Source organism: Peromyscus maniculatus, chromosome 6, assembly GCF_049852395.1.
Source record: "Peromyscus maniculatus bairdii isolate BWxNUB_F1_BW_parent chromosome 6, HU_Pman_BW_mat_3.1, whole genome shotgun sequence".
Lineage (NCBI taxonomy): Eukaryota > Metazoa > Chordata > Mammalia > Rodentia > Cricetidae > Peromyscus > Peromyscus maniculatus.
Window position 1 is genome coordinate 87858140 of NC_134857.1, and position 21598 is coordinate 87879737.

Below are 21598 nucleotides of genomic sequence, written 5' to 3' on the forward strand. Positions count from 1 at the left end.
GAATAGGGCTCCGAGGGCTCTGCGTCTCCCTCCCGCGATGGCAGCAGATGCGGCGCTCCAAGTGGCGCCTTTTCCTCGAGGCCCCGCCTGACCCCGGCGCGCCCTCCGCGGGGCGGGGTGGGCGCGGCACGGCGCCTGGCCGATTAGGTACGTTGCGGAGCTGGGGCGGCGGAGCTCAGCCTTCATCCGCGCATCCCAAACCAGCCGAGGCGCGTAACCCGCTCGCATCTAGTGCCCAGCGCCGCGCGCCGCCCCTGCGCGCCTCCGCCGCCATCCCCTCTCGGCCCCACTCCCCGCCTCTCCCTAGCCCTCAGCTCCACCCACTGCAGCCCTTGGTGACACCCAAGCGCTCTCGACTCCTGACCTCTAACCTCTCTCTTTCTCTAAGCCTTTTCACACAGAACCTAACCTGTGTCTCCCTTGCAGCTAATTCGATCGTATCGTTGCGATTTCAAGGCTTCATTGTGACTGAATGGAAACCAGGATGGAATAGAGTGGTAAGCCTCATCAAAGAAGAGGCTGTCCTCTCCCCCTCCAGAAACAGTGTTAGGGCCTTCAGACTACCATGGCCCCATATCTTGGGTGTTCTAGACCTGGCTATTCATGGTCTCTGCCATAGTCATCACAGCCTCCACCTTGGAGCCAGGACAGCATGGCCTTGGGCAGAGAAGTGCTTCTGGTCTAGGAGGGAAGCCCTCGACCTGCGGCTCTCGGTGGAGAAAAGTGTTGAGTGTGGCCCTGTGACCCAGAAGATCATCAGGTTGAAGGCCTGGCTCTCTGTGCCATGAAGGGAACATAGGAAGCGCCGCACCCTGCCTTGTGCCATCTTATGGTTCTGTTATTGCCCCATTCCTTGCACTTTGCCTTTTCCTGCGTTTCTGTCTTCTCTTCCTGACTCTGGGTTCTTCTAGGCTGCTCTGTGTTTTTTCATCTTGATAACACAAACAGTGCTCGCCTCTGAGGATCCATTTGCTAAGTAATTGAGAAGCTGCCATATCCAAAACATGAAGCACTGGATCTTACTGGCCATGTCCCCAAAGCAATTTCCAGATTCACTAGTTTTTAGCTTTTTTTTTTTTTTTAAATCCCAGAACCACCTATATCTTTAATATCCTCCCTCTCCAGCTCCTTTGCCTCTCTCTGCTTCAGGCACTCTGGGTGATAGAAAGAGGATTTTTAAACAGAAGCACAAGGTGATTGACACATCATACCTGATACTACTTGTGTACCATCTGATTTCTGAATTAGGCAGCACCCATCCATACTGGGCAAACGAAACCACAAACTATCCACAAGCCTGGGGCTTCCCTGTTCTTCAGAGAGAGGTTAAAAGTCCAACATAAGTGCAAGGGATTTTTATAAGCAATGGTTTCATCATGAATGAAGTTTAAAAAAAAAAACAAATGATAATCTTTGATGGTCTGTACTAACATGCAGGGGAGGGCCAGACCACCATCTTAACTACAGTTAGAAGCACTCATTTGTGGGCATCCTCTGTGCGCATGCACCCTCTTACACCTTAGACATGCTGTCTGTGTTACAGAGTTTAGCTGCAGCAGAAAGAAATACTGCAACGTGACTGAGAAGATCCAGGGCTGGCCGGGGCTGGAGTGAGAAAGGAAGAATTACCAGAAGAACATTAAAGAACTGACTGTCCGGATGACTCTCAAGTTCTCTCAGGACCGTGTCCTGGCAAAACCTGGGAACCTCCCTTCACCTCCCATTCTTCACCCCGAGAAATCGGGCACGTGGATGGGCCTGGTGTGAGGCAGAAAGAAGACACAGCACGGCGTCCCCAACTTGATCCATGTATCCATGGAACACACACTACCTTCCAGAGCTATTCCAGACACCGAACACACACCTGTCAATAAAACAGCCCCCGTCTCCAACCCCAGTCTGTGCTTTTATTCTGCAGTACTGGTGGGGTGGTGATGAGTGTCTGGGGAGAGTGCAGGAGGAATCTGGGCCTGAAGGAAAAATAGAGGCGACAGAGGAAGGGAGGGAGATGAGAAAGCTGGTCTGGAACTAGGGGGTCCCAAGAAGAGCTCAAGAAAAAAAAAAATGGTAATGGTATTGTAGGAGGAAGAGGGCCAGCCCCTACTGACAGCTTATTCTAAAGCTCTGAACTAGCCTGCTTCATAGGCCTTGTCTCTGGGTGTATTGCCCTCAGCTCCGTGTGTGAGGTAATGCTATTCCCCTCCCAAGCCCACACTTCTGGAAAATGTGAGCCCCCTGCCCTACTGTGAGTGGGTGGGTGCTGCCCCCTGGTGGTGCTTAACTGGGTTGTCCTCTGCTCCAAGCAGTTAGCTGTGTAGAAAACCGGCTGCTTGCTATTGGTTCCTGATAGCAGCTGGTCCAGGGTTTCCTGTTGGTTCCAAGACCTCGGGGCTTAGCCCCAACCCAACATTCCCAGCATACTGCCCAATCTCTCCGTTCTCCATTCCCCAAGATCCTGACCACTTATAAAAAGTAAGCAAGCCTACCGCCAGCCCCTGCGGCTCTCCCCATCTTCATCTTTACTTTTCTCACCCGGGGATGCCTTGGGGGGGCGGGGGGCGCTGTAGGTAGGCAAGAGCATCTAGAGTCAGTTCACAATGTGGAATCAGATATCAGATGCAGTAAGTTTCCTAGCTAGAATTAGGGGGGTAGCTGAAGAAGAAGGTCAGAAGGCAAAGCTGAAATCTAGAGTGTGCTTACTGGTGCAAACTCTTGGGCTCCTCTCTCCTTTGCGGGGCTCTTGAAGAAGCCCCCCTCTCCTGAGTCCAAAGGGAAGCTGAGGGGCTAAAATTAAAGCCTTTCCCCGTTAAGGGCATGTATGTGGTCTCCCTCTTTAGGGTGGCAGGAGCTATCTGATCACTTCTCCACACTCCTTTGGGATCCCCTTTTCTGAGGGGCTCCAGGCCAAGGAGCTGGCCTATGGCTATCAGGGCAGTTATGTCCTTTGGTACCCACATCTCTTTTTAGCATTCCAGATTCTTCTGGGGACCAACCTCTCCTTCTTCAGATCCAGGCCAAGGAGCCAGCATCCTTTCCCAGCACACCCTGCTCCCTCTCAGCCCAGCAAATTGAATTGCTTTATCGGACCTCATCACCAGGCACATGTGGCAGACCTTTTATTCTGTGTAGGATGAGGAGGGTGGGCAAGAGAAGGACCGGGGCTGTGTTTGCTCAACGGCTCATTTTATTCTTCTACTCCCACCCCCAGACTCTCAGGCTCCAAACCGAATGTGAGAGCTGCCCCAGGAAGGTTCTAGAAAGGATCTGCTTAAGACAATGGCCCAGAGCACTCTGGGCAAGGTGGAGGTCAGCTTCGCTGATTCTGACAAGGGCTATAGACAGGGCTGTTTTGCTTTCAAAATCCCAGGGAACTCCAGATGCCCTTTGATGCCTTTCTATCTCTTAGGAAAGGAGAGGCCAAAAGGTGCAGATCACAGGCTCAGGCCTGGTTCGGAACTCAGGGTTTTAGAAACAGTGGCTTAGAGTCATAGGGCTGGGAGGGACCGGGTGCTACCTCATAGGCATGTTCCTATTAGGGGATTTCAGGCCTATACAGCAGCAGCAAACCTTGGAGATGAAGCTCCAGCTGAGTTTGGGCCAAGAACAGAGAAAACATGGAGTCTCATGTGGTCTCCATATGTAGGACAGTGTTTAAGAGAATCACAGAGGCAGGGGCAGTCAGCTTAAGGGACCCCCTACAGATATTTTTTCCCTCAAGGTTGTTGGGCTCTGGGAGGCAGCTGGGGCTGAGGAGTGTATACACACACACACACACACACACACACACACACACACACACACGCACACGCACACACACACACACACACACACACACACACACACACACACACGCACACACACACACACACACACGAGTGCAGGGCCCAGCTGGCATGACTCCTTGGCATTCAACATCGCTCCATCTAGAAAAGTACAGATTCCTCCTACCTGGGCTAAGTTCCAAAAAAACGGATTCATTCCAGTAGAGTAGCTAATTAGTACTGATGGGTCCGATCCCCTCCAGCAGTATCCTGGAGAAAAGGGAGCAGCTGTCTGGAGAGGCAACTCAAACCCAGGCTCTTGTTCGGTAGTCATGAAACGCAAGGATCGGCTCTTCTTAGATTAGCTCTGGACATGAGGGAAGGCACATTATCCTGCCGACCAGGGCCCTGGGAGCCCGAGAGCAGACTCCTACCAGGTCCTTCTGCTTTGCAGCTAGCACTCGGTCTACATGGAGTGATCTGACTCATGATGTGTTTTTGGTTGACTAACTCGTCTTCTCTCCCTCTTCCAGGTTCCTTCTCACCTAAGCTCGTGTGTCTGGCCCCACCGGGAGGTGGGCACCCCAAGTCTCATTGTGACTGTGTACAAGACAAGGAACACTGCCTGACCTGAGCCTTTATGTAGATTCTCAGTGTTTGGTAGGATTCTAGGCACTCTGAATACCTGCGTCATGCTCCATGCAAGGAATTAGGAGGGGAAGGTTAGAAATAGGAGACAGTTGGGGGTCCTTTCCATCAGGGCTTTGCAGCATGGTACACAATACACTGATCAGAAGTCAGGAAACCAGGCTTTGGCCACGGTTTCCCCTCTGCTTGGTTGTAGGTATTCTTTTTTTTTGTTTGTTTTTTGTTTTGTTTTTTGTTTGTTTGTTTGTTTGTTTTTTGTTTTTTTGTTTGTTTGTTTGTTTTTTCGAGACAGGGTTTCTCTGTGTAGCTTTGTGCCTTTCCTGGAACTCACTTGGTAGCCCAGGCTGGCCTCGAACTCACAGAGATCCGCCTGCCTCTGCCTCCCGAGTGCTGGCATTAAAGGCGTGCGCCACCACCGCCCGGCTGGTTGTAGGTATTCTTAGCCCTGGCCTCTGTTTCTTCAGCTGTTACATGAGGTGCTTAGGTCAGATCAGCCCTCAGCTTCACTTCCTGGTTATTTTTTACCGTGAGGCGAATTGACCCTCAAATGTAAGTTTAACCGTCATTTTCTTTCATTCATTAATTTATGGGCCGGGAAGTTAGGAAGGGCTCAGTGGAGCAGTACTTGGAACTCCTGCAGCTGCAACCACATGGCCATTGGTACTGCAGATATACGAGGCTCTTGAGCTGAATGTTCAATATGGCACACTCCATTCTGGTGATTGACACAGGCCATCGGCCGAGAGCTCAGCTGAAGCGTCAGCAGAAGGGCAAGCACGCAGCTTCCAGCACTGTGGTCTCTGGTACCTGGGCTACGTCACAAAGCAGGTAACTCCCCTAGAAACCGCCATCTCTAGAACACTTCGAGGAAGTAACACTGCCCATGTTGACGTGGCCTTCCTTGCAAGTCACACAGCATTACTTCCTCCATCTTCTGCTGCTCAGAAGAGATTTGCTTGCCCGGGTTCAAGAGGAAAGACAGAGAATCTTCCCAATGGGAGAAGAGTTAAAGAATGGGGGTGCCTTTGAGAATTCACCAACAAACAAACCGCCACATTCTTGGAGTTTATAGAATTCTTTAGCCCGTGCCTGTGGCTAGAGCTGGATGAGGCTCTGTGTCTGGTTGTGGCTAAGGAGGAAACAGGACAGTGACTGGATTGGTGATCACCTGCTTCCCTGGAAAGGGAACCATCTCTTTCCTCCTTCCTTGGCTTCTTCCAGGGTTAGGCTGAGACTGTCTTTTAACAATAGTCCTAGGATGCTGGTTCATCGCATGGGCGAAACTTAATTAGCATATATTAGATTATCTGCTTAATTAGCATATATTAGATCCCCTATGGAAAAACTTCTATGCTAGGCTCCACCTGGTACCTCCGGAGCTCATCTATTCCTTCCAGCATCTCAAGGAAGAGATTTTATTGTCGTACAGGTTCAGAGGGTTAAGTGGCCTCCCCAAGGCTGGTGACAGACTCATGACTGAAACAACCTCATACTGCCTGCCCCTGGGGTGAGATGAGGCAGACGCTGTCTCGCACGGCCTTTAGCATGGCCTTACCACCTTCTTGTCTACTTATTGCCCCCATTCAGGTCCCGAATTTAGCCACTCACCTCCTCATTAGATCAGATTTAGTGTCTCAGTTCTGTGCTTCAAAGCTGAGAGCCTCTCAGGAAAAGCTCCACAAAGATGCCAAAGGTGGATGGTGGAGACATCCAATGTCCCAGAATGGGTTTATTCTATGGGCACCCTCCCATTCCCAATCTACAGTGAGGACTGGGTGCCCTGTGAACAGATGCTGTGACCCATAGACTGTGGTGGCGGTGATATATTCCCAAGCCCCAGCATTAAGAATCGGGCAGCTTTCAGCTTAGCTTCCATTTTTCTTCTCTTGAAAGGGGCTCCCTGGGCACTTAGAGTCATCAGGTAAGAACTTGGTCGGGGCCACTAGCAATGAACCGTGTTAGAAAGGTCAGTTACAGAAAGTCGCTCTGACCAGCAGGACCGGCTGAACCCCATTCTTACCCATTTTCACCCAAGAATTAGATTTTTGAATGCATGTGAGAAAGGGGACTTCCACACCAGCTCTTCTACCAACTGAATACCACCTTAGTTTCCACTCATCTGCTGCTCCAATCCGTACTGGAATTCCTCACTCACAAAATCATGGTATGATGGCCATTTTAACATTTGGGCTGACTTGAAACACTGCAAGAAATAATTGGTTCGGGGTGTGTTATCTCCTTCAAACAATTCTCTCCCCCCTTCCCCCTCCCTCCCCCTCCCCCCCCCCCCCCCCCCCCCCGCCTTCCAAATTAGAAAATGTAGGCTCAGAGAGATTGAGTAGCCAGCCTAAGGTCTCTCAGGAAAGGCAAGACTCAGCTGGCACTTGAACTTAAACTTGACTTTGAGGAATGCCTGGCTTCAGAGCTCCACTGCTGTAAAGCCCTTCCTATATTGTGTCTTAGTGTCTACGTACCCCACCCGGAAGGACAACTGCCATTTCAACCAAAATTACCAAAAAAAAAAAAAAAAAAAAAAAAAAAAAAAAAGACAGAGTAGCTGTATAAGGGATAATTTGTCCAGTATTAGAACATTCCCTTGTTTGAGAGAAGAAGGGGGATTTGATGGGACAAGAGAGGTGCCTTCCTTGGCCAAACTCGGGGCACTGGGCGCTGATTTGCCTGTTTGGGGGGTGTCTATGGCTAACATGGGGACTGTGCACGGTGTGTTCTTAAGGTCGGTTCAGTGAATACCCCACAGAGTAAGTGACACTTGAAGAGGGGGTTCCCAGGCTAAAAGCATGGACAGAAAGGGGCTCCTGCCACCTGGTGGCTGCTCTTGGAACAACAGGTGGCGGGGAAGGAAATGGAAGGTTCTGAATGAGCCTGGGATGGAGTGAGGTAAGAGTGAGGTTCTTCTGAAGACTATGCTCCTAGTGGAGGCGGGAAGAGGGGCTTTTCTGCCACCAGCTTGCTCTGTTCTTCATGGTCCTGCATTCAGTAAGTGCTTCTGCAACAAAACTTAGGGTTACCCCACGTTACACCTCACCTTGAGCTCCCACTGAAGATTCCAAAGGACAGCAGCTGAAGTGAGGGGTAACTCTCTCAGAACTCAGAACGTGGCTGGCTGTGAATCAGCTCACTTCACCTAAGGACCAAGTCAGGCCTCTGCCTTTCTTGTGTTCCCCCACGGACCTCTGGTACCCATCCTTGCAGAGTGGACATATAGAGTATTTTCCTGAAGCCAGGCAGGATAGGAATGGCCCCCTGGAAAGCCCTGGAAGAAGACACCAACCACCATCCTCAAAGTAGATGGAGCCTCACTTCCCTTACCTGGAAAAACATAGGTTCCAAGCATTTCCCCCAGAGGAAAGATCTCAGATGTCCAGAGTTGCTGAGACACAGTAAGGCCAAGCACAGTGCGCACATTGTTAATACCTAGGAAACTGACTGTATATCCATCCCCCAATTTCTCAGCCAGCACCCACAAGAATACTGCCCCGACCCCACCCTAAAACAAGCGTTTGTCCCCAAACCTCCCTCGGCTCCCCTCACTCCTGTAAGTATAAGAAAGGCAAGAAAGGGTGGTAAGAACAGACACTTTATTGTACACCAGGGTAGGGGAGATGGAGGAGGGGCCCTGGCATGACAAGGACTCATCCCTTCTCCTGGGCTGAGTATCCAGTCTCAGGGCTCTGACCAATCCAGGACACATGGACTTAAAACTGTTCTGAACCTGGGCCAGGACCTGAAGGGATTGCCTGATAGGTCTGTACAAAGCAGGCCTTGTCGTGAGAAATGACCCTGGGCCCTCCTCCCCACTCCCTGGCATTCCAGACCTAAGAGGAGGGACCCAGCAGTGCACAGAGTCCAGTCGGGTGTATTGCAATCTTCTCGCTCTCCTCTTTTCACAGTGGGGCCTGTGCTGGCTGGGGGAGGGGTGTGGTGAGGAAGGGAAGAAGGGCCGTCCCTGCCTGTAATACTGCAGGCCTGCATGGGGTCTGACTCGCAGCCTTGGGGCTCACACAGGCTGCCTCTGGAGGGCGTTTCCTGGCACTTTAAAAGCAGCAGCCCCTGAAGATTTATTGCTTGATGGCAGAAGCCAAGCTCACCCGCATTACCTTCTGTGCCTCCTGTCTCCCCCGCCACCCAAACTGGGCCTCAGGCTTCATGCTATCTCCCTGAGGAGGGCTGAGGGCTCCTGGTGCCTGGGGCTGGGAGACAGGCAGAAACAAGGAATCCTTAGGTGTATCTCTGCCCAACTCAACTGACTCACAGCCCCTGAAACCCCTTGTCTCCTGGTGGGTACTGTATGGGCAGCATCAACTGGTGGCAGTGGGGACCCTTGGCGAAGTCTTGGAGACCTGGCCCTCGCTGCCAGTTCCTCCAAGGAAGCGGAGGCTGGGTCTTCGATGGTCTGCTGGCTCCGCCTCAGCTCTCCCGAGAAACCAGCAGAGGTCTAAGAAGCAGCTGCTGTTTTCTTGGGCACTCAGGACTGTTTCTCAAGGACAAATGCAGGACAGAAGGGCCCAGAGCCGCCTCCCTCAGGCAGCCACCCCAAGAAACCCAGTACTGTCTGCCGAAGACCATGTGACTCCAGTGTGGGCAACAGAAGGTTGACTGGAAAATACACAGGGCTTTCTCCCCACCCGAGGCCCTCCTTCCCACCAAAGGTGTCGTGACAATGAGTCACCTGTAGGAAACACATGCCTTTCCCCACAGCTAGTCTCTCAGAAGCACCTGTCCTGAGGCCTCCCCCAGAGAGCTGAGAGAAAGACCCGGGTCTTCAGAAGTGGTGAACACTGGGGAGGGGGGGGGGGCGTCACAGATCAGCACCTTATGCACTCACACCTACCAATGTAGCACACACACACACACACACACACACACACACACACACACGAGAGAGAGAGAGAGAGAGAGAGAGAGAGAGAGAGAGAGAGAGAGAGAGAGAGAGAGAGAGAGAGAGAGAGCTGGGTCCTATGTCCAACTCGCAGCAAAGATGCAGAGGAGCCAGGGCAGGCTCTGGCCTACTGCAGAAGACTGTAACAAACACTACAGAGCCCACAATGCATAAGCAAACAGCCCTGGCTCAGCTCCCCCTCCCCCCACTCACTGCAAGCTCACAGGCTGGGGCCTGGCCCAGCCACGCTACAAAATTAAAAATATATCAAATATACAATGAAAATAGATCTGTACAGCACTGAGGATGAAAATAGTCCACCAGCCACAGTATAATATGGGGTTTGTCATTTCACAGCGTTTACACCCACACGTACAGATTGAATGTACAACAGAAATAGCGTGGAGAGGAGTATGGATGGTGGAGTCTCGGCTGGGGCCTGGTTTTCCCGTCTTCTAATTCTGCTTGGGACTAGGCATGGGGCCAAGTAGGAGGTGTTGTCAGGTGAGGGGGCCGATAATGGGATGCTGTGACCCAAAAGCTCATCTCTTTAGGGAGATGCGGACTCCCTCTCACCTTAAAGACTAGGACAGATGGGACCCAGAAGGCCAGAAGGGAGAGAAGGTGTGAGGAACTGAGGGGAAAGAGAGCCGGCAGGCTGGGGGGATGGACCTCTCAGGCTAGGAAGGGAGGTAACCAGGAGGTATAGGAGCAGACCGTGGGCACATGGTCCCAGTCTGCCGCTCTCCGTACTGAGGGAACTCAGGGCCACAAAAATGACCCAGGAAACTCTGAAAGGTGCCCAGGTCTGTTCCTGCCCACCAGAACTTTCATAGGCAGAGACATCTATCCACCCATCCATCCGTCCATCCATCGTAGTCTGCCAGCCATATATATTCATACACCTTCTCTCTGAGGTTATACTGTGGAGATACTCAGATTCTCAGGTCAGCTTCTGAGTCCTTACAGGCTGCTCGGAAAGAGCCCCTCTCCCAGGGGAGCTTTGAAAGGAGGTCAGAGACACAGCCAGAGGCTGCATCTTCCTTCGGGGCCTACGGCCAGAGGCTCTGCCTTGCCCCCACACCTTCCTAACACCCCACCCCCACCCCGGGAGCCTCCTGCCCAGAATTACCTGTGCCACTTCTCTGGACAGGCTAGGGGAGTTTGGGGAAGGTTTCCAAGGTGCACGTGACCGTGACGTGCACACTGGTGGCTGTGCTTTGCAACAAGGAGAGTGAGTGGCGGCCCAAAGGGGCGGTGAAATTACCCATCTCTCCCTAGAAACGAGGGTTCCTGGTGAGGCCCTGAACTCCAGGAACCCCCATTCCAGGGGAGAAGCTGCCACTAAAGAGGAAATCTGAGCTCCAGACGAGAGCGGAAGAGAGTGTTTCGCTTGTGCTCTAAAGCTAGATTGTGCTGGGAACCTTCAAATTGTGCTCTGGAAACCTCACCGTGCACTGCTCCTTCTCTCTCCGGGACAGAGGCAAAGACCACTGCCCCTGGCTCCAGGCTGGATAGTGGAGATTGAAAAGTGGCTAACCCCCTAGTTAAGGTGACCCCCTCCACCATGCTCCCAGGCAGACTCGGGAACATACCCCATCTGCCCCTGGCAGGGGAAAACAGAGACATTTCGAAGATCCTGTGAGCTGGCTGCAGAGTCGTTCCTTTCACAAGGCCAAGGTTCCTGTTCGAGCCTGAGGGTACCGCCTATCTCATGAGACAGAATCGAGGGGCTTCCGTCCACCTCCTGCCAAGTCAACGCCTGAGTCCTGACACACGTGTCCCTATCCTCCGTCTCCGCTCAGGAGCAGCCACGCTGGGTTGGACAGGATGATGCATCCTGTTCTTACAGCAGACTGGGCTCAAGTCTGCCTCCTGCGCCCTCGGCCCCAAAGCCTCTGCCCACTACCGCCATGACCAGCAGCACAAAGTGACCCCCCCCCCAAGACCTGAGAACTGCAAGTGGTAGGTTTACAGGGAGAAGGGGGTAGTGACTCCTAAGGTGCCCACTTGAAGCTCCCCCATACTGGGACTGGTGTGGTTACATGGCTGCTACTTGGCAACAGTTCTCAAAAAGTTACATGGGGTGGAGGCCTGGAAAAGGGGGTGGAATTGTCCCCAGTCCCCTGCTCATAGGCAGGGAGTCTGCTGGGACTTGGGTGGGGAACAAGGCAGGGCAGATCCTCTCTCCTTGGATTGGCCTGGGTCTGGTGGCTACCAGGGAGGAAGAGGCCAGGCCCAGCCAAGTGGGCAGGTTGGGTATTGAGGGGAGGCAGGCAGGATGGAGCAGTGGTCACAGCTCTGACTCGGGGGTGCTGGCCAGGAGGTAGCCACTTCCATAGCGTCCGTTGGGATTGCCGCTGGTCTCCAGGGGTGATGTGCTGCCGGGCCCCAGATAGGAGCGGTGGGTGGGCATGGGGGAGGGCGCCTCACTGGGCACCTTGCTGAGGATGAAGCGGGTCTCATCATTCTCCTCCAGATTGGAGATGTCCTTCATCATCCGGCCCTTCTTGTAGGACACAGAGAGGGTGTTGGAGCCGTCGGACAGCAGGTGGAAGTGCCGTAGGATGAACACCACAGGGATGGGCAGGGTGGCCACCGCAATGAGGGTGATCAGCAGTGCCATGGCCCAGTTGGGGAAGTACAGGTAGCGCTCAGCAGCCTAAGGTTGACAGCAGGAAGGATGCTGCAGGGCACCGGACAATGCCCCGCCCCCAAGCCTAGAGGCTGATCTTTTCCCACCCTTGCCCATGGCCTCCCTTCCTCGCCTCCCTCCACCCTGGCCAAGCAGCAGGAGAGATGGTGTCCCCGGGGAGTGCTACTTGAGTTCAGTAAGTCACCTTGGTTAAAGGGGACCTCAGTGTCTACATCTGTAGGGAGGGCAGGAAATCCCACTCCCCAGACATGAAGAGAGACTGCCTTAGAGCACCCAAGAAGTGTGCTGAGTTTGCTGGGCTTCCGTCTCTCCAGTTATGCGAGAGGAATCATGGCACTTCTTAGGGTTGTCCTCAAGACTGCACATCAGGAGTCCAAGGCACCTGGTGAGACCTGTCACCGAGCAGCTGTCCTAGAAAGGCTCGCTCCAATCATCTGCTACGCTAAAGGCCCGAGAGGATACATACAAGGGACTCTGGGGTTTGTGGGGGCCACGGCTCACCTCCTCTTTAATCCAGGCACTGTAGCCTGGGGGCGACACCCCCAGCTGGATGATGCTGGCTGTGGTGAGAACAGCCATGAACAACGGAGACACAAACTTCCACATGTAGAAGTAGAAGCGGTAGGGTCGGAAGCCCAGCATCTCCGTTAGCTCCTGCATGAACCTGCCAGGCACAGCCGAAGACGACAAGCGTTGGTGCCTTCACCACTGAGCACAGCCGCCTCCCACCCGCCGTGCTCAAGCCTCCCCCTGCTGGAGGAGAGGCAGTAACGCGCCTTCCTAGCATGGGAAGGAAGAAGCTTCCCAAACCCCAAGAGCTGTAAACCAGACTCTGCGCTGGAATTCCAGGCGGCAGGCAGGCTATGTGTGCGCTACACAAAACTCATCTTTACCTCAATTGCACTAACTGAACCCGGTCATTCCTTCTATTATAAGTGCAAGCAACCTCAAGAGTGTTAACAGTACTTGTGACTTTGTCACAAGTAGATTGAATCAGACATTTTCTTATCATATGCCAGTTAATTGAAGATGCCTAGAAACACTTCTATCCATCACTGCTTTTAAATTACAGTTATGACTAGACCCACAACTAGATCTCCAGACTTATGGCGGTAAAAATAGAGCACATGTTAAACTACACTAAACAACATTCGGTCAGTTTTCAGGACCATGAGCTTTCTGTAGAATTATGTAGAGATGGTTTATCGTGTGCATTTAAAAGTAATACTATGAGACTAGCAGGAGAGCTTCCACAAACTGCACAGGAGTCCACGGCACCCACAGTCAGAGTCCTTCCAGCAGGGTCTTGCAGCCCTGGCTCGTGGGGTGGATATGGATTCCTCCTTCCTTCCCTTCTTCTTCCCTTCTCATCCCTCCTTCCCATTTGCCCTTCCTTCCTTCCCTTCTGTTGTTTTTTAAACAGGGGCTTACTCTGTAGCCCAGGCTGGCCTCGAACTCATGGCAACCCTGCCTCAGCCTCACATGTGATGGAATAATAGGCATTTGTCATCACACCTTCTTGGGGGCTCCTTTTCGTAAGCTTCCTGCCTCTCCTCCTGTGTGTGCTCTCCCAGGAAGCCCACGTCCCCTGTGGATTCCAAACCCATCTGGACAACCAGGAGGGTCAGGCTGAGTGAGTGGTGGAAGGCCTGAGTCCCTCTGAGGACAAGGACAGTGGACACGGTAAACACTAAGGAGTAGAAAGCTGGCAGTCCCAGAAGTCCCTGGGAATGCAGAGCTGACCATAAACAAGAGCTGACAGTAAGTGGAGACCTGCCTTGGGGTCAGGCCTTGAAATCAGATCGGACCTTATTGCTAAATCCTCTTTCCCCATGAGGCCAAAAAACCATACCTTCAAGTTATAAAGCAGGCTGGCTGCTGAAGTCTACCGACTCTTGAGGGCAGGGGCCTGGAATCCCAACCAAGTGCTAAACCATCTTAGAGGTCATCCAAGGGCTGGCATTCGGCAAAGGGCTGGGGAAGTTAGTTGTTTAGGCTGACATCAGGACCTGAACCTAGGATTCCCAAGGTCCTTAGCATGGCTCTGTCTCTTACTAACCAAGTAGCCTCCAGTATTCATGTCCTCTTGAGAGGCCTCAGTTTCCCTGTGCCAAGGGGCCCTTTAGCTCTGATGGTCCATAACCTCTTACCCCTTTCACAAGCAGCCATGAGAACACAGGACTCCCCAGAAAGCTCCCCCCCCCACAACCTGTCCCCACCACTCCTCGATGACCTCCTTACTTCTTGGTTCCATAGATCCAGGCCACAGCGATGTTCTCAAGGATGACGATGACGGTGAGTGGCAGGGTGGCCGAGTAGTCATCAAACATGGTGACAAAGTAGTTTCCGGAGCGCTGGACGAACAACAGCCCCACGAAGAATGCAAAGACACAGCAGCCCACTACAGAGAGCCGAGAGGCCGGTGTGGGGGCACAGGCGCAGGGTGGGGTGGGGCTTGGGGACTCTGGGAGACCTAGCCACCTCCCACCACACTGCTCCCAAGCAGGCCTGCAGTCTGCCTCCTCTAGGATTCACTGACCCAGCCCTGCAGGAGAATGTGCTGGAGGCTGAGCCTCTGAGTTCCCCCTAGATCAGGCAGGAGACTCTTGAGGAAGGCGTAAACTCGGTATTCTTCCCCCATGCTCCCCGCTCCTGGCACAGCCCCAGGCTCAAGAGAGCTGCTCCACTTAAACACTGAATTGAATTGAGATGATTCAACTGATTGGTCCTACAATCCTTCCCCAGGAAACCTTAGTTTTCCCATTTGAGAGTAGGAAGATGTTCTGCCAGACTCCTACCCCCGAGGGATGCAGGGAGGAGGTAGACAGGTATCCTGACAGTGTGGGTAGCTGCATGGCACATCCAGGTCCAACTGTCTACAGTCACGGGGGAGAGCCTTCTGCAGATGGGGTGCTGAATTGCCCAATCAATTCAGAACCTAATTGTCATGTGCATGCTGGGCTGGTGTCTGGCAGGGCAACAGGGAGTTAGTTACCTGTGAAGATCTCCTTGGGCACCTTGAAGGTGTCGATGATGGGTGTGGTGATTCCTGCCATGGTCCCGATCATGCTGCCCAGGCCCAGGTTGATGAGCATCAGGAAGAACATGACAGACCAGAAGGGGGAGGCCGGGAAATGTGTCATGGCCTCAGTGAAGGCGATGAAGGCCAGGCCTGTGCCCTGCACAGACTGAGGGTGGGGCAGAGAGTGGGAGCCACCCTTACTCCAGAAGTCCCCTGCCTCCTTTCCCTCTGGAGGAACGGGAATCACCGTCCCCTCTTTCACAGGAATCCCCATTGCCACTTGAACTCTTTCAGCTTGAGAGAATGGATCTCAAACCTTAGTGAGTATCAAAATCTCCAAAGAAAGCTAGCTGTAGTGACTCGCACCTGTAATTCCAGCACTCAGGAGGCTGAACCATGAGTTCAAAGCCAGTCTGGACTTCACACTGAGTTTCAGGCTAACCTGGACTACAGATTAAGACTGTCTCAAAGCAACCAAACTAAACCAAAATATTTTTTTAAGTCCCTGAGAGTTTCCCTGGGGGACCTAGAATCTACAGAGTGTTTAAGGACCCCAGTGATCCAGGCGAAGATGCTCCCATCTAGAAACACACACAACGTGAGACTCTGTACGTCTAAGACATCATCTTCACTGATGATGCAGCCACAATGACCACTCCCAGTTCTGAACTGCTGAACTCCAGACCTTAATACAATACACTCAGGCTCAGCTGTCCAATGGAAGCAACTGAATTCTTTAAATACTCACTCTGTGTCAGAGTCTCCTGCAGACAATGCTTTCATTGGTCTAGGGTTAAGCTGGAGTGAGGTTTTATACATCTGGGGGGGGTGGCGTTGGGGGGGGTTATGGACAGTCCGAGTAGGGAGTCATTGCTTTAACACAGAGGCCCTTCTCACAGGCACCTGCCCACACACTGCCTGCTCACGTCACTCATAACTGTCCTGTGATATTGAGGAAACACATGGTCCCACCTGAGATGTCATTTAGATACTCTTGAGGTTTCATTGTGTGGAAACCCTGCTATATTCTTAGTTTTTTTCAGAGGATCAGATCATGCCCATGAGAACAGAGCATGGAAGGAAAGGATGTTGCCTGGGAATGGCTAGTTGGGCTCCTTCGTTCTCAACCACAGGAGAGAAGCCAGAGATGGTGGGATGCAGCTTCCCTAGACCAATGAAGCTGTCTTTATGCTTTACTTCTGTTAATCCTTTTTTTAAAGTGCACAGAATAAAACCCAGGACCACAGGGATGCTAGACCAGCTCTCTACCGACAAAACTGCATCTCCAAGCATGGAGCAGCCTTTGATGTGGTGTTCAGACACCTCGATGGGAAGCTTCTGGTCTCATGAAGAAACTCAGGGGCTGATGGGGCTTTCTATCCTCAACTTGAGCCTTGGCTCTAGCCAGAGTCCCGGGATCTGTGGGTTTGTTTCCTGTTACCACTGCAGAGGTGCAAATGTAAACACGAGAAAGTTATCTCCACTTCGACCCGAGCATTACTGAGGAAGGCAGCATCTCTGTTCTAGCCCAGGAGCTAAGTGTCGCTGTGGCCGTGGACGTGAAGGCAGTTGGGGGTGGGGGCAGAAGTTTCAAGGGATGGTGCAGGACAAGGACTCTGGGACAAGAATCCTGGAATTTTTTTTTTTTTTTTTTTTTTGCTTGCTCACTAACTAGCTGTGAGGTGCTGATTAACCTGATTAACCCTCTCTTCCAACCCACAGGCTGCTTATTGATAAAACTGGGAATGATATTCATAAAGCTGCCTCGGGATCAAAAGAAATGGGAACTATAGGGAATTAACATTACCTGTTTCACAGGTGCTGTTCAAAGTGGATTGTACACACAGGGTCCTGTGTACAGGAAGCCTGCTCAATAAATGCAGAAGCTGACTCAAGCTGACAAGGGCTCCTGGGATCTCAGTGTTTCCTGTGGCCCTTCATCTAATCATAAGCTCCCCTCTGGGCAGCTTTGGCTGACACTTCCAGCCTTTCTCCACCTGTATACACAGTGAGTCTTCGCTTGTTAGTAAAGGAATGACTCTGTGGCGGTGGTTCTCAACCTGTGGGTCACAACCCCTTTGGAGGTCAAGCAACCCTTTCACGGGGGCCACCTATAAGATATCCTGTGTACCAGGTATTTACATTATGACTCACAAATGTAACAAAAGTATAGTTACGAAGTAGCAATGAAATAATTTTATGGTTGGGGGGTCATCACAACATTAGGAACTGTCTTAAAGGGTCGCAGCATGAGGAAGGTTAAAAACCACTGCCTGTTTTCAGCCTTTCACAGCCTGTTCCCAAGCTCCAGGCACTAAACCTATCTTCGGGTTCCTGCCTATGCTGGGAAGGGCAGTCTGTTTCGGTACCTTGTCCAGCTCATCCTCCAGGAGGCAGGGATCCAGGCCCAGGGCTGAGAACTGCTTTTCCTTAACAGTCATGATGACGTTGTACATCTCTGAGTAGTCCTTGGTGGTCAGGTGTGAGAAGTTGACATGGGGTGGGATGAGGTCCCGGCTCAAGACGTTGGAGTTGAGGTACCCTAGGATTTTCTCAGCATTCCTGCATTGCAAAGAGGGCAGGGCCAGGTAAGGAGGTGGGAGTCGGACCCGAGAGGCCCCTCCCAGGAACCCAGGCAGGGCACCCACAGGCCACAGACAGAAACCTCCAGGAGCCTGTCTTTGTGGACCAGGGCTGAGGAAGATGATGCTCTCATCCCTGATGGGATGGAGGGGACCTCTCACCCTGCCCAGCCCACCCACTACCCCCGTGTGAGGCAGGCCGGGGGAGGAGGGACCGGAGGGGCCATGGCACCTACTCGACCACACATTTCTCATTCATGATGTTGGCCTTGAAGCCCAGCACAGCAAACACCACGAGGGTGGCCAGCACCGAGGTGAAGAAGTTGATGAAGGACACCAGGGCAGCATCGAAGTGGCAGTTATTGTCCTGCTTGTTGTAGCTGGAAAAGGCGATGACACCTCCAAAGCCCAGCCCCAGGGCGAAGAAGACCTGTGTGGCTGCCTCCCGCCACACCTGGGGGTCCAGCATCTTGTCCAGCTAGGGGGTGACCACAGGAGCAAAGAAGGAGACAAAGAGATGATGGTTTTACTCATGTGCGCACCATCCCCATCCTTTCCTCAGCCTCAAACGAGTTGATGCGATAGGGCCTGGTACTAAGTATCTATGACTGTGAGATTCTGGGCAATTCACCTAATTCCTCCAAGCCTCAGCCTCCTCAAGCACAAAGGATGGATGAGAATGTCAACCTCAAACATTTAAAAATGCTGAGTGCTTATACGGGAGGCTGAACTGTAAGCATTTGGAAGGCATGGAGCATTTGGGTGGCATGGAGCTTTCCAAAGCCTTTTTCAAACCAAAGGTTCTTTCACTCTTCATTCCTCAAGGTAGGAGCCAAGGAGAACGAAATAGGCAGGGTTCCAGCATCCTTGGGGTTTGTGGTCTAGTTGGAGAGATGGACATGGGGAAACTGATCCCACCAACAGCTGCAAAATTGCAAATATGGCAAGGGCTGGGCAGTCAGGTACTCAGTGCTCAGAATGCCTGTGACAGGAAGATCAGGAGGTGAGGGATGCTGCCCAGGGGAGGGAATCCTCAAGCTGGTCATCTGACCGGTGACAACAGAGGTGAGAAGAATATTGGGGAAGAGAGGTCAGTGTGAGCACAGGGTGGCCTATAAAGGGGTGTGGAAGTGCCTAAGGTGGTTACACAATGAGGGGGTGTGGCTGGACCATGAAGTGATATACATGTGTTGGCACAGGTAGGGGGAAGGTGAGGTGAGCAAGTGGGGTGGTGCAGGTGGGACGATGTGGGCAGCAGAGGTGATGCAGGTGGGCTGGAGCAGGTGGTACAGGTGGGATGATGTGGGCAGGAGAGGTGATGCAGATACAGTGGAGCAGGTGGTGCAGGTGGGATGATGTGGGCAGGAGAGGTGATGCAGGTACAGTGGAGCAGGTGGGGTGGTTCTTATGAGATAGTACAAGTCCGCAGGTATGTTTGGGAAGGGACAGTGAGGCAGCCCAGGTGAGGCAGGTACAGGTGGGACAGTGTGGGGAGGCTAGTTCAAGTGGTGCTGAGAAAACCCAGAGTCAAAGGCTTATGGAGATCTCTGTATTCATCCTAAGAACACTTGATCCCGGATGCACTAAGGGGCTGAGGAAAGAAGGCTGCTGTTAGATGTGCGTCACAAGGAAACCGGTGTATATAGCCAGGAAGCTGCAAGGAAACACCTTCTGGAGGTCCAAGTGGCATGTGGGAGTGGCTTTGCCAGATGGTGCTGAGGGAGAGATTTAAAAGGGAGAGATGAAGACCTTAAAGATGGACTGAGATGGGTATGCTAGACTGGGAGGCCATGTTTGTGGTGTGCCTGGAGATGGGGCTGAGGGAAGAGAAGGTCCGTGGTGCTGGGCAGAACAGGTCTAGACAGCAGGTTTAGAGAGGCTGAGTTTAACGTGCTGGGAGATGTTGAGTAGGGAGCTGGACAGTTTTAGTAGAGAGCACATCTGGAGATGGAGGCTGGGACTAGCGCGTGTCCCTGTAGGAAGTAAAACTATAGACAGAGAGTGAGGAGGGGACTGAGCCTCAGGCCAACTCCATCTCTAGAGTTTCATGCCAGGAAGAGGAAGTCATCTCAAAGGGAGCAGGAGACGCATAAGGGGGAAAACCTGGGGTGGTACATTGTAGAAGGAAGGTCAGTGTTCCCAGGGACAGATCCCCAGAGAGGAAGTCAGAGGTCAGGAGGTCACAGGTGGGATTAGCTGTTCAGAGATCCAGAGGCCCTGGAGCCAGGTGGGGGGAGGGAGACAAGAAGCATACGGAAAGAACCAGGCATATAAACTAGCCCTTGGAGAGGCCAGCCTTGGGCAGCTGAAAGGGCATCATTAGGAAAAACCAGTGAAATCAGTGTTGTTTTTCTATATTGTCATTTTTTGTTTGTTTGTTTCGGGCACTAAGGCTTGATGATCAGATACACAAACTAGTTGGGGACAGGGATGCAGGGAATGGGGATGGAGTTGTCTTCCACAAGAGCCCTTTGAACTACTCATTAGAAATGGAGGAGGGTGAAGGACAGGACAGGTGCAAGCTGGTCTGTACACCCAGTTTCTGCCCGTCATTTGGGGGGCTCCTGACTTGATAGCCCTGCTTTCCCTGAGAAGCCAGAGGGGAGGGTGCCGAAGGATGGATGCTGCTGTATCAGTGGTCCAGGAAACAGGGACGGGGTTTCCTGCACTGCTGTGGGCTACCACATGTGCACAGGGGAAGGTCTGGTTTTCGCTGATGTTTGTCTTTTGAGAAAGGGTCTCGCTGTGTACTTCAGACTCCCTGAAAGCTCATGCTTTCCCTGTGTGCACCATCATGTCCAACGCCTTTTCACTCTCTCTCTGTGTGTGTGTGTGTGTGTGTGTGTGTGTGTGTGTGTGTGTGTGTGTGTGTGTGTGTGTAACTCAGGGCCTCCTGCATGCTAGGATCCTGCTCTACTTCTGAGCTTCATCCCTAACACTGAGGTTTGGCTTTTGCTGGAAATGAAAGGTTTTAGTTTTAGTTTTGTGTTTTGTTCTTACAGAAGTAACCCAGGCCCAGGGCTCCTATGTAAAACCTTGGGGCCAAACTGGTTTGGACTTGAGGCTTTTGCTTCTAATTTTAATTTAAGACAGTAATATGGCGCTATGAGACCCAGCCATATTAACATCCCCTAGCAAGGTTCAGGGCAGAACCCTGTAATCAAACACTTCAGGGTTGCAGCAACACAATATGAATCTTCACACCAAGTGAATCAATAACGACTATAAATAGCCTGGCATCTGTGCAGGCCGTTTTCCCTCCAAAGGAGTTCTGCAGGAACCAAAGCAAAAAGCAAAGCGAGGCGTGTGTTTTTAAGGCATTAAGAAACAGAGGTCTGTGCTGGGCCTAATAGAAAAGTGGAGATTAGAGAAAGGGAGAAGAAACTAGTCATTCACTTGTGAGAAAGGACACACTCCTCCCCTACCCCCTCGGGTGACAGATTTTCAATGACTCTCCAAAACCCAGAAATGGGTTGAGGGATTACTGTAATATGAATACCTAAATGATCTTAATAAAAATCCCAGAGCCAGATATTGGGGTGAAAGCTGAAAGATCAAAGAAGCAGAGCGGCCACAGCCACCCCCTCTGACCTCACCAGCTCCTCAGCCTGAAAGAGCTCTGGCCGAAAGGGCTTCAGCTGAAAAAGCCTCTAGTTGAAAGGGACGCTTCTGATGAAAAGCTTTTAGTTCCTGTCTCCTCACGCCTTATATACCTTTCTCCACCCACCATATCACTTCCTTTTTAGTGCTGGGGTTAAAGGCATGTGACTCCCAAGTATTGGGATTAAAGGTGTGTGCCACCGCTGCCTGGCTCTGTTTTCTCTCCTAGACTGAGTCAATCTCATGTAGTCCAGGGTAGCTTTGAACTCACAGAGATCCAGATGGAACTATGCCTCCTGAGTACTAGGATTAAAGGTGTGTGCCACTACTGCCTGACCTCTAGTTTAATCTAGTGGCTTGTTCTGTCCACTGATCTTTGGGTAAATTTTATTAGGGTACACAATAATTCACAACTGATTACATATACTC

General features: G+C 52.0%; 1 protein-coding gene across 3 annotated transcripts in view; it reads right to left on the minus strand.

The window, feature by feature from the left end:
* Nucleotides 1-7991: 7991 nt before the first annotated feature.
* Nucleotides 7992-21598, minus strand: part of Slc6a17 (solute carrier family 6 member 17) — a 46498-nt gene continuing 32891 nt past the window's right edge. For all 3 annotated transcript variants that reach the window (XM_006979501.4, XM_076574793.1, XM_076574792.1), the window contains exons 7-12: nucleotides 17806-18047; nucleotides 17357-17549; nucleotides 14961-15153; nucleotides 14207-14366; nucleotides 12467-12629; nucleotides 7992-11971 (exon numbers count right to left, since the gene is read on the minus strand). In XM_006979501.4, the coding sequence (XP_006979563.1) occupies nucleotides 11603-11971; nucleotides 12467-12629; nucleotides 14207-14366; nucleotides 14961-15153; nucleotides 17357-17549; nucleotides 17806-18047 (1320 nt within the window). In that variant the 3' untranslated portion in view covers nucleotides 7992-11602. The remainder of the gene's footprint in view (nucleotides 11972-12466; nucleotides 12630-14206; nucleotides 14367-14960; nucleotides 15154-17356; nucleotides 17550-17805; nucleotides 18048-21598) is intronic.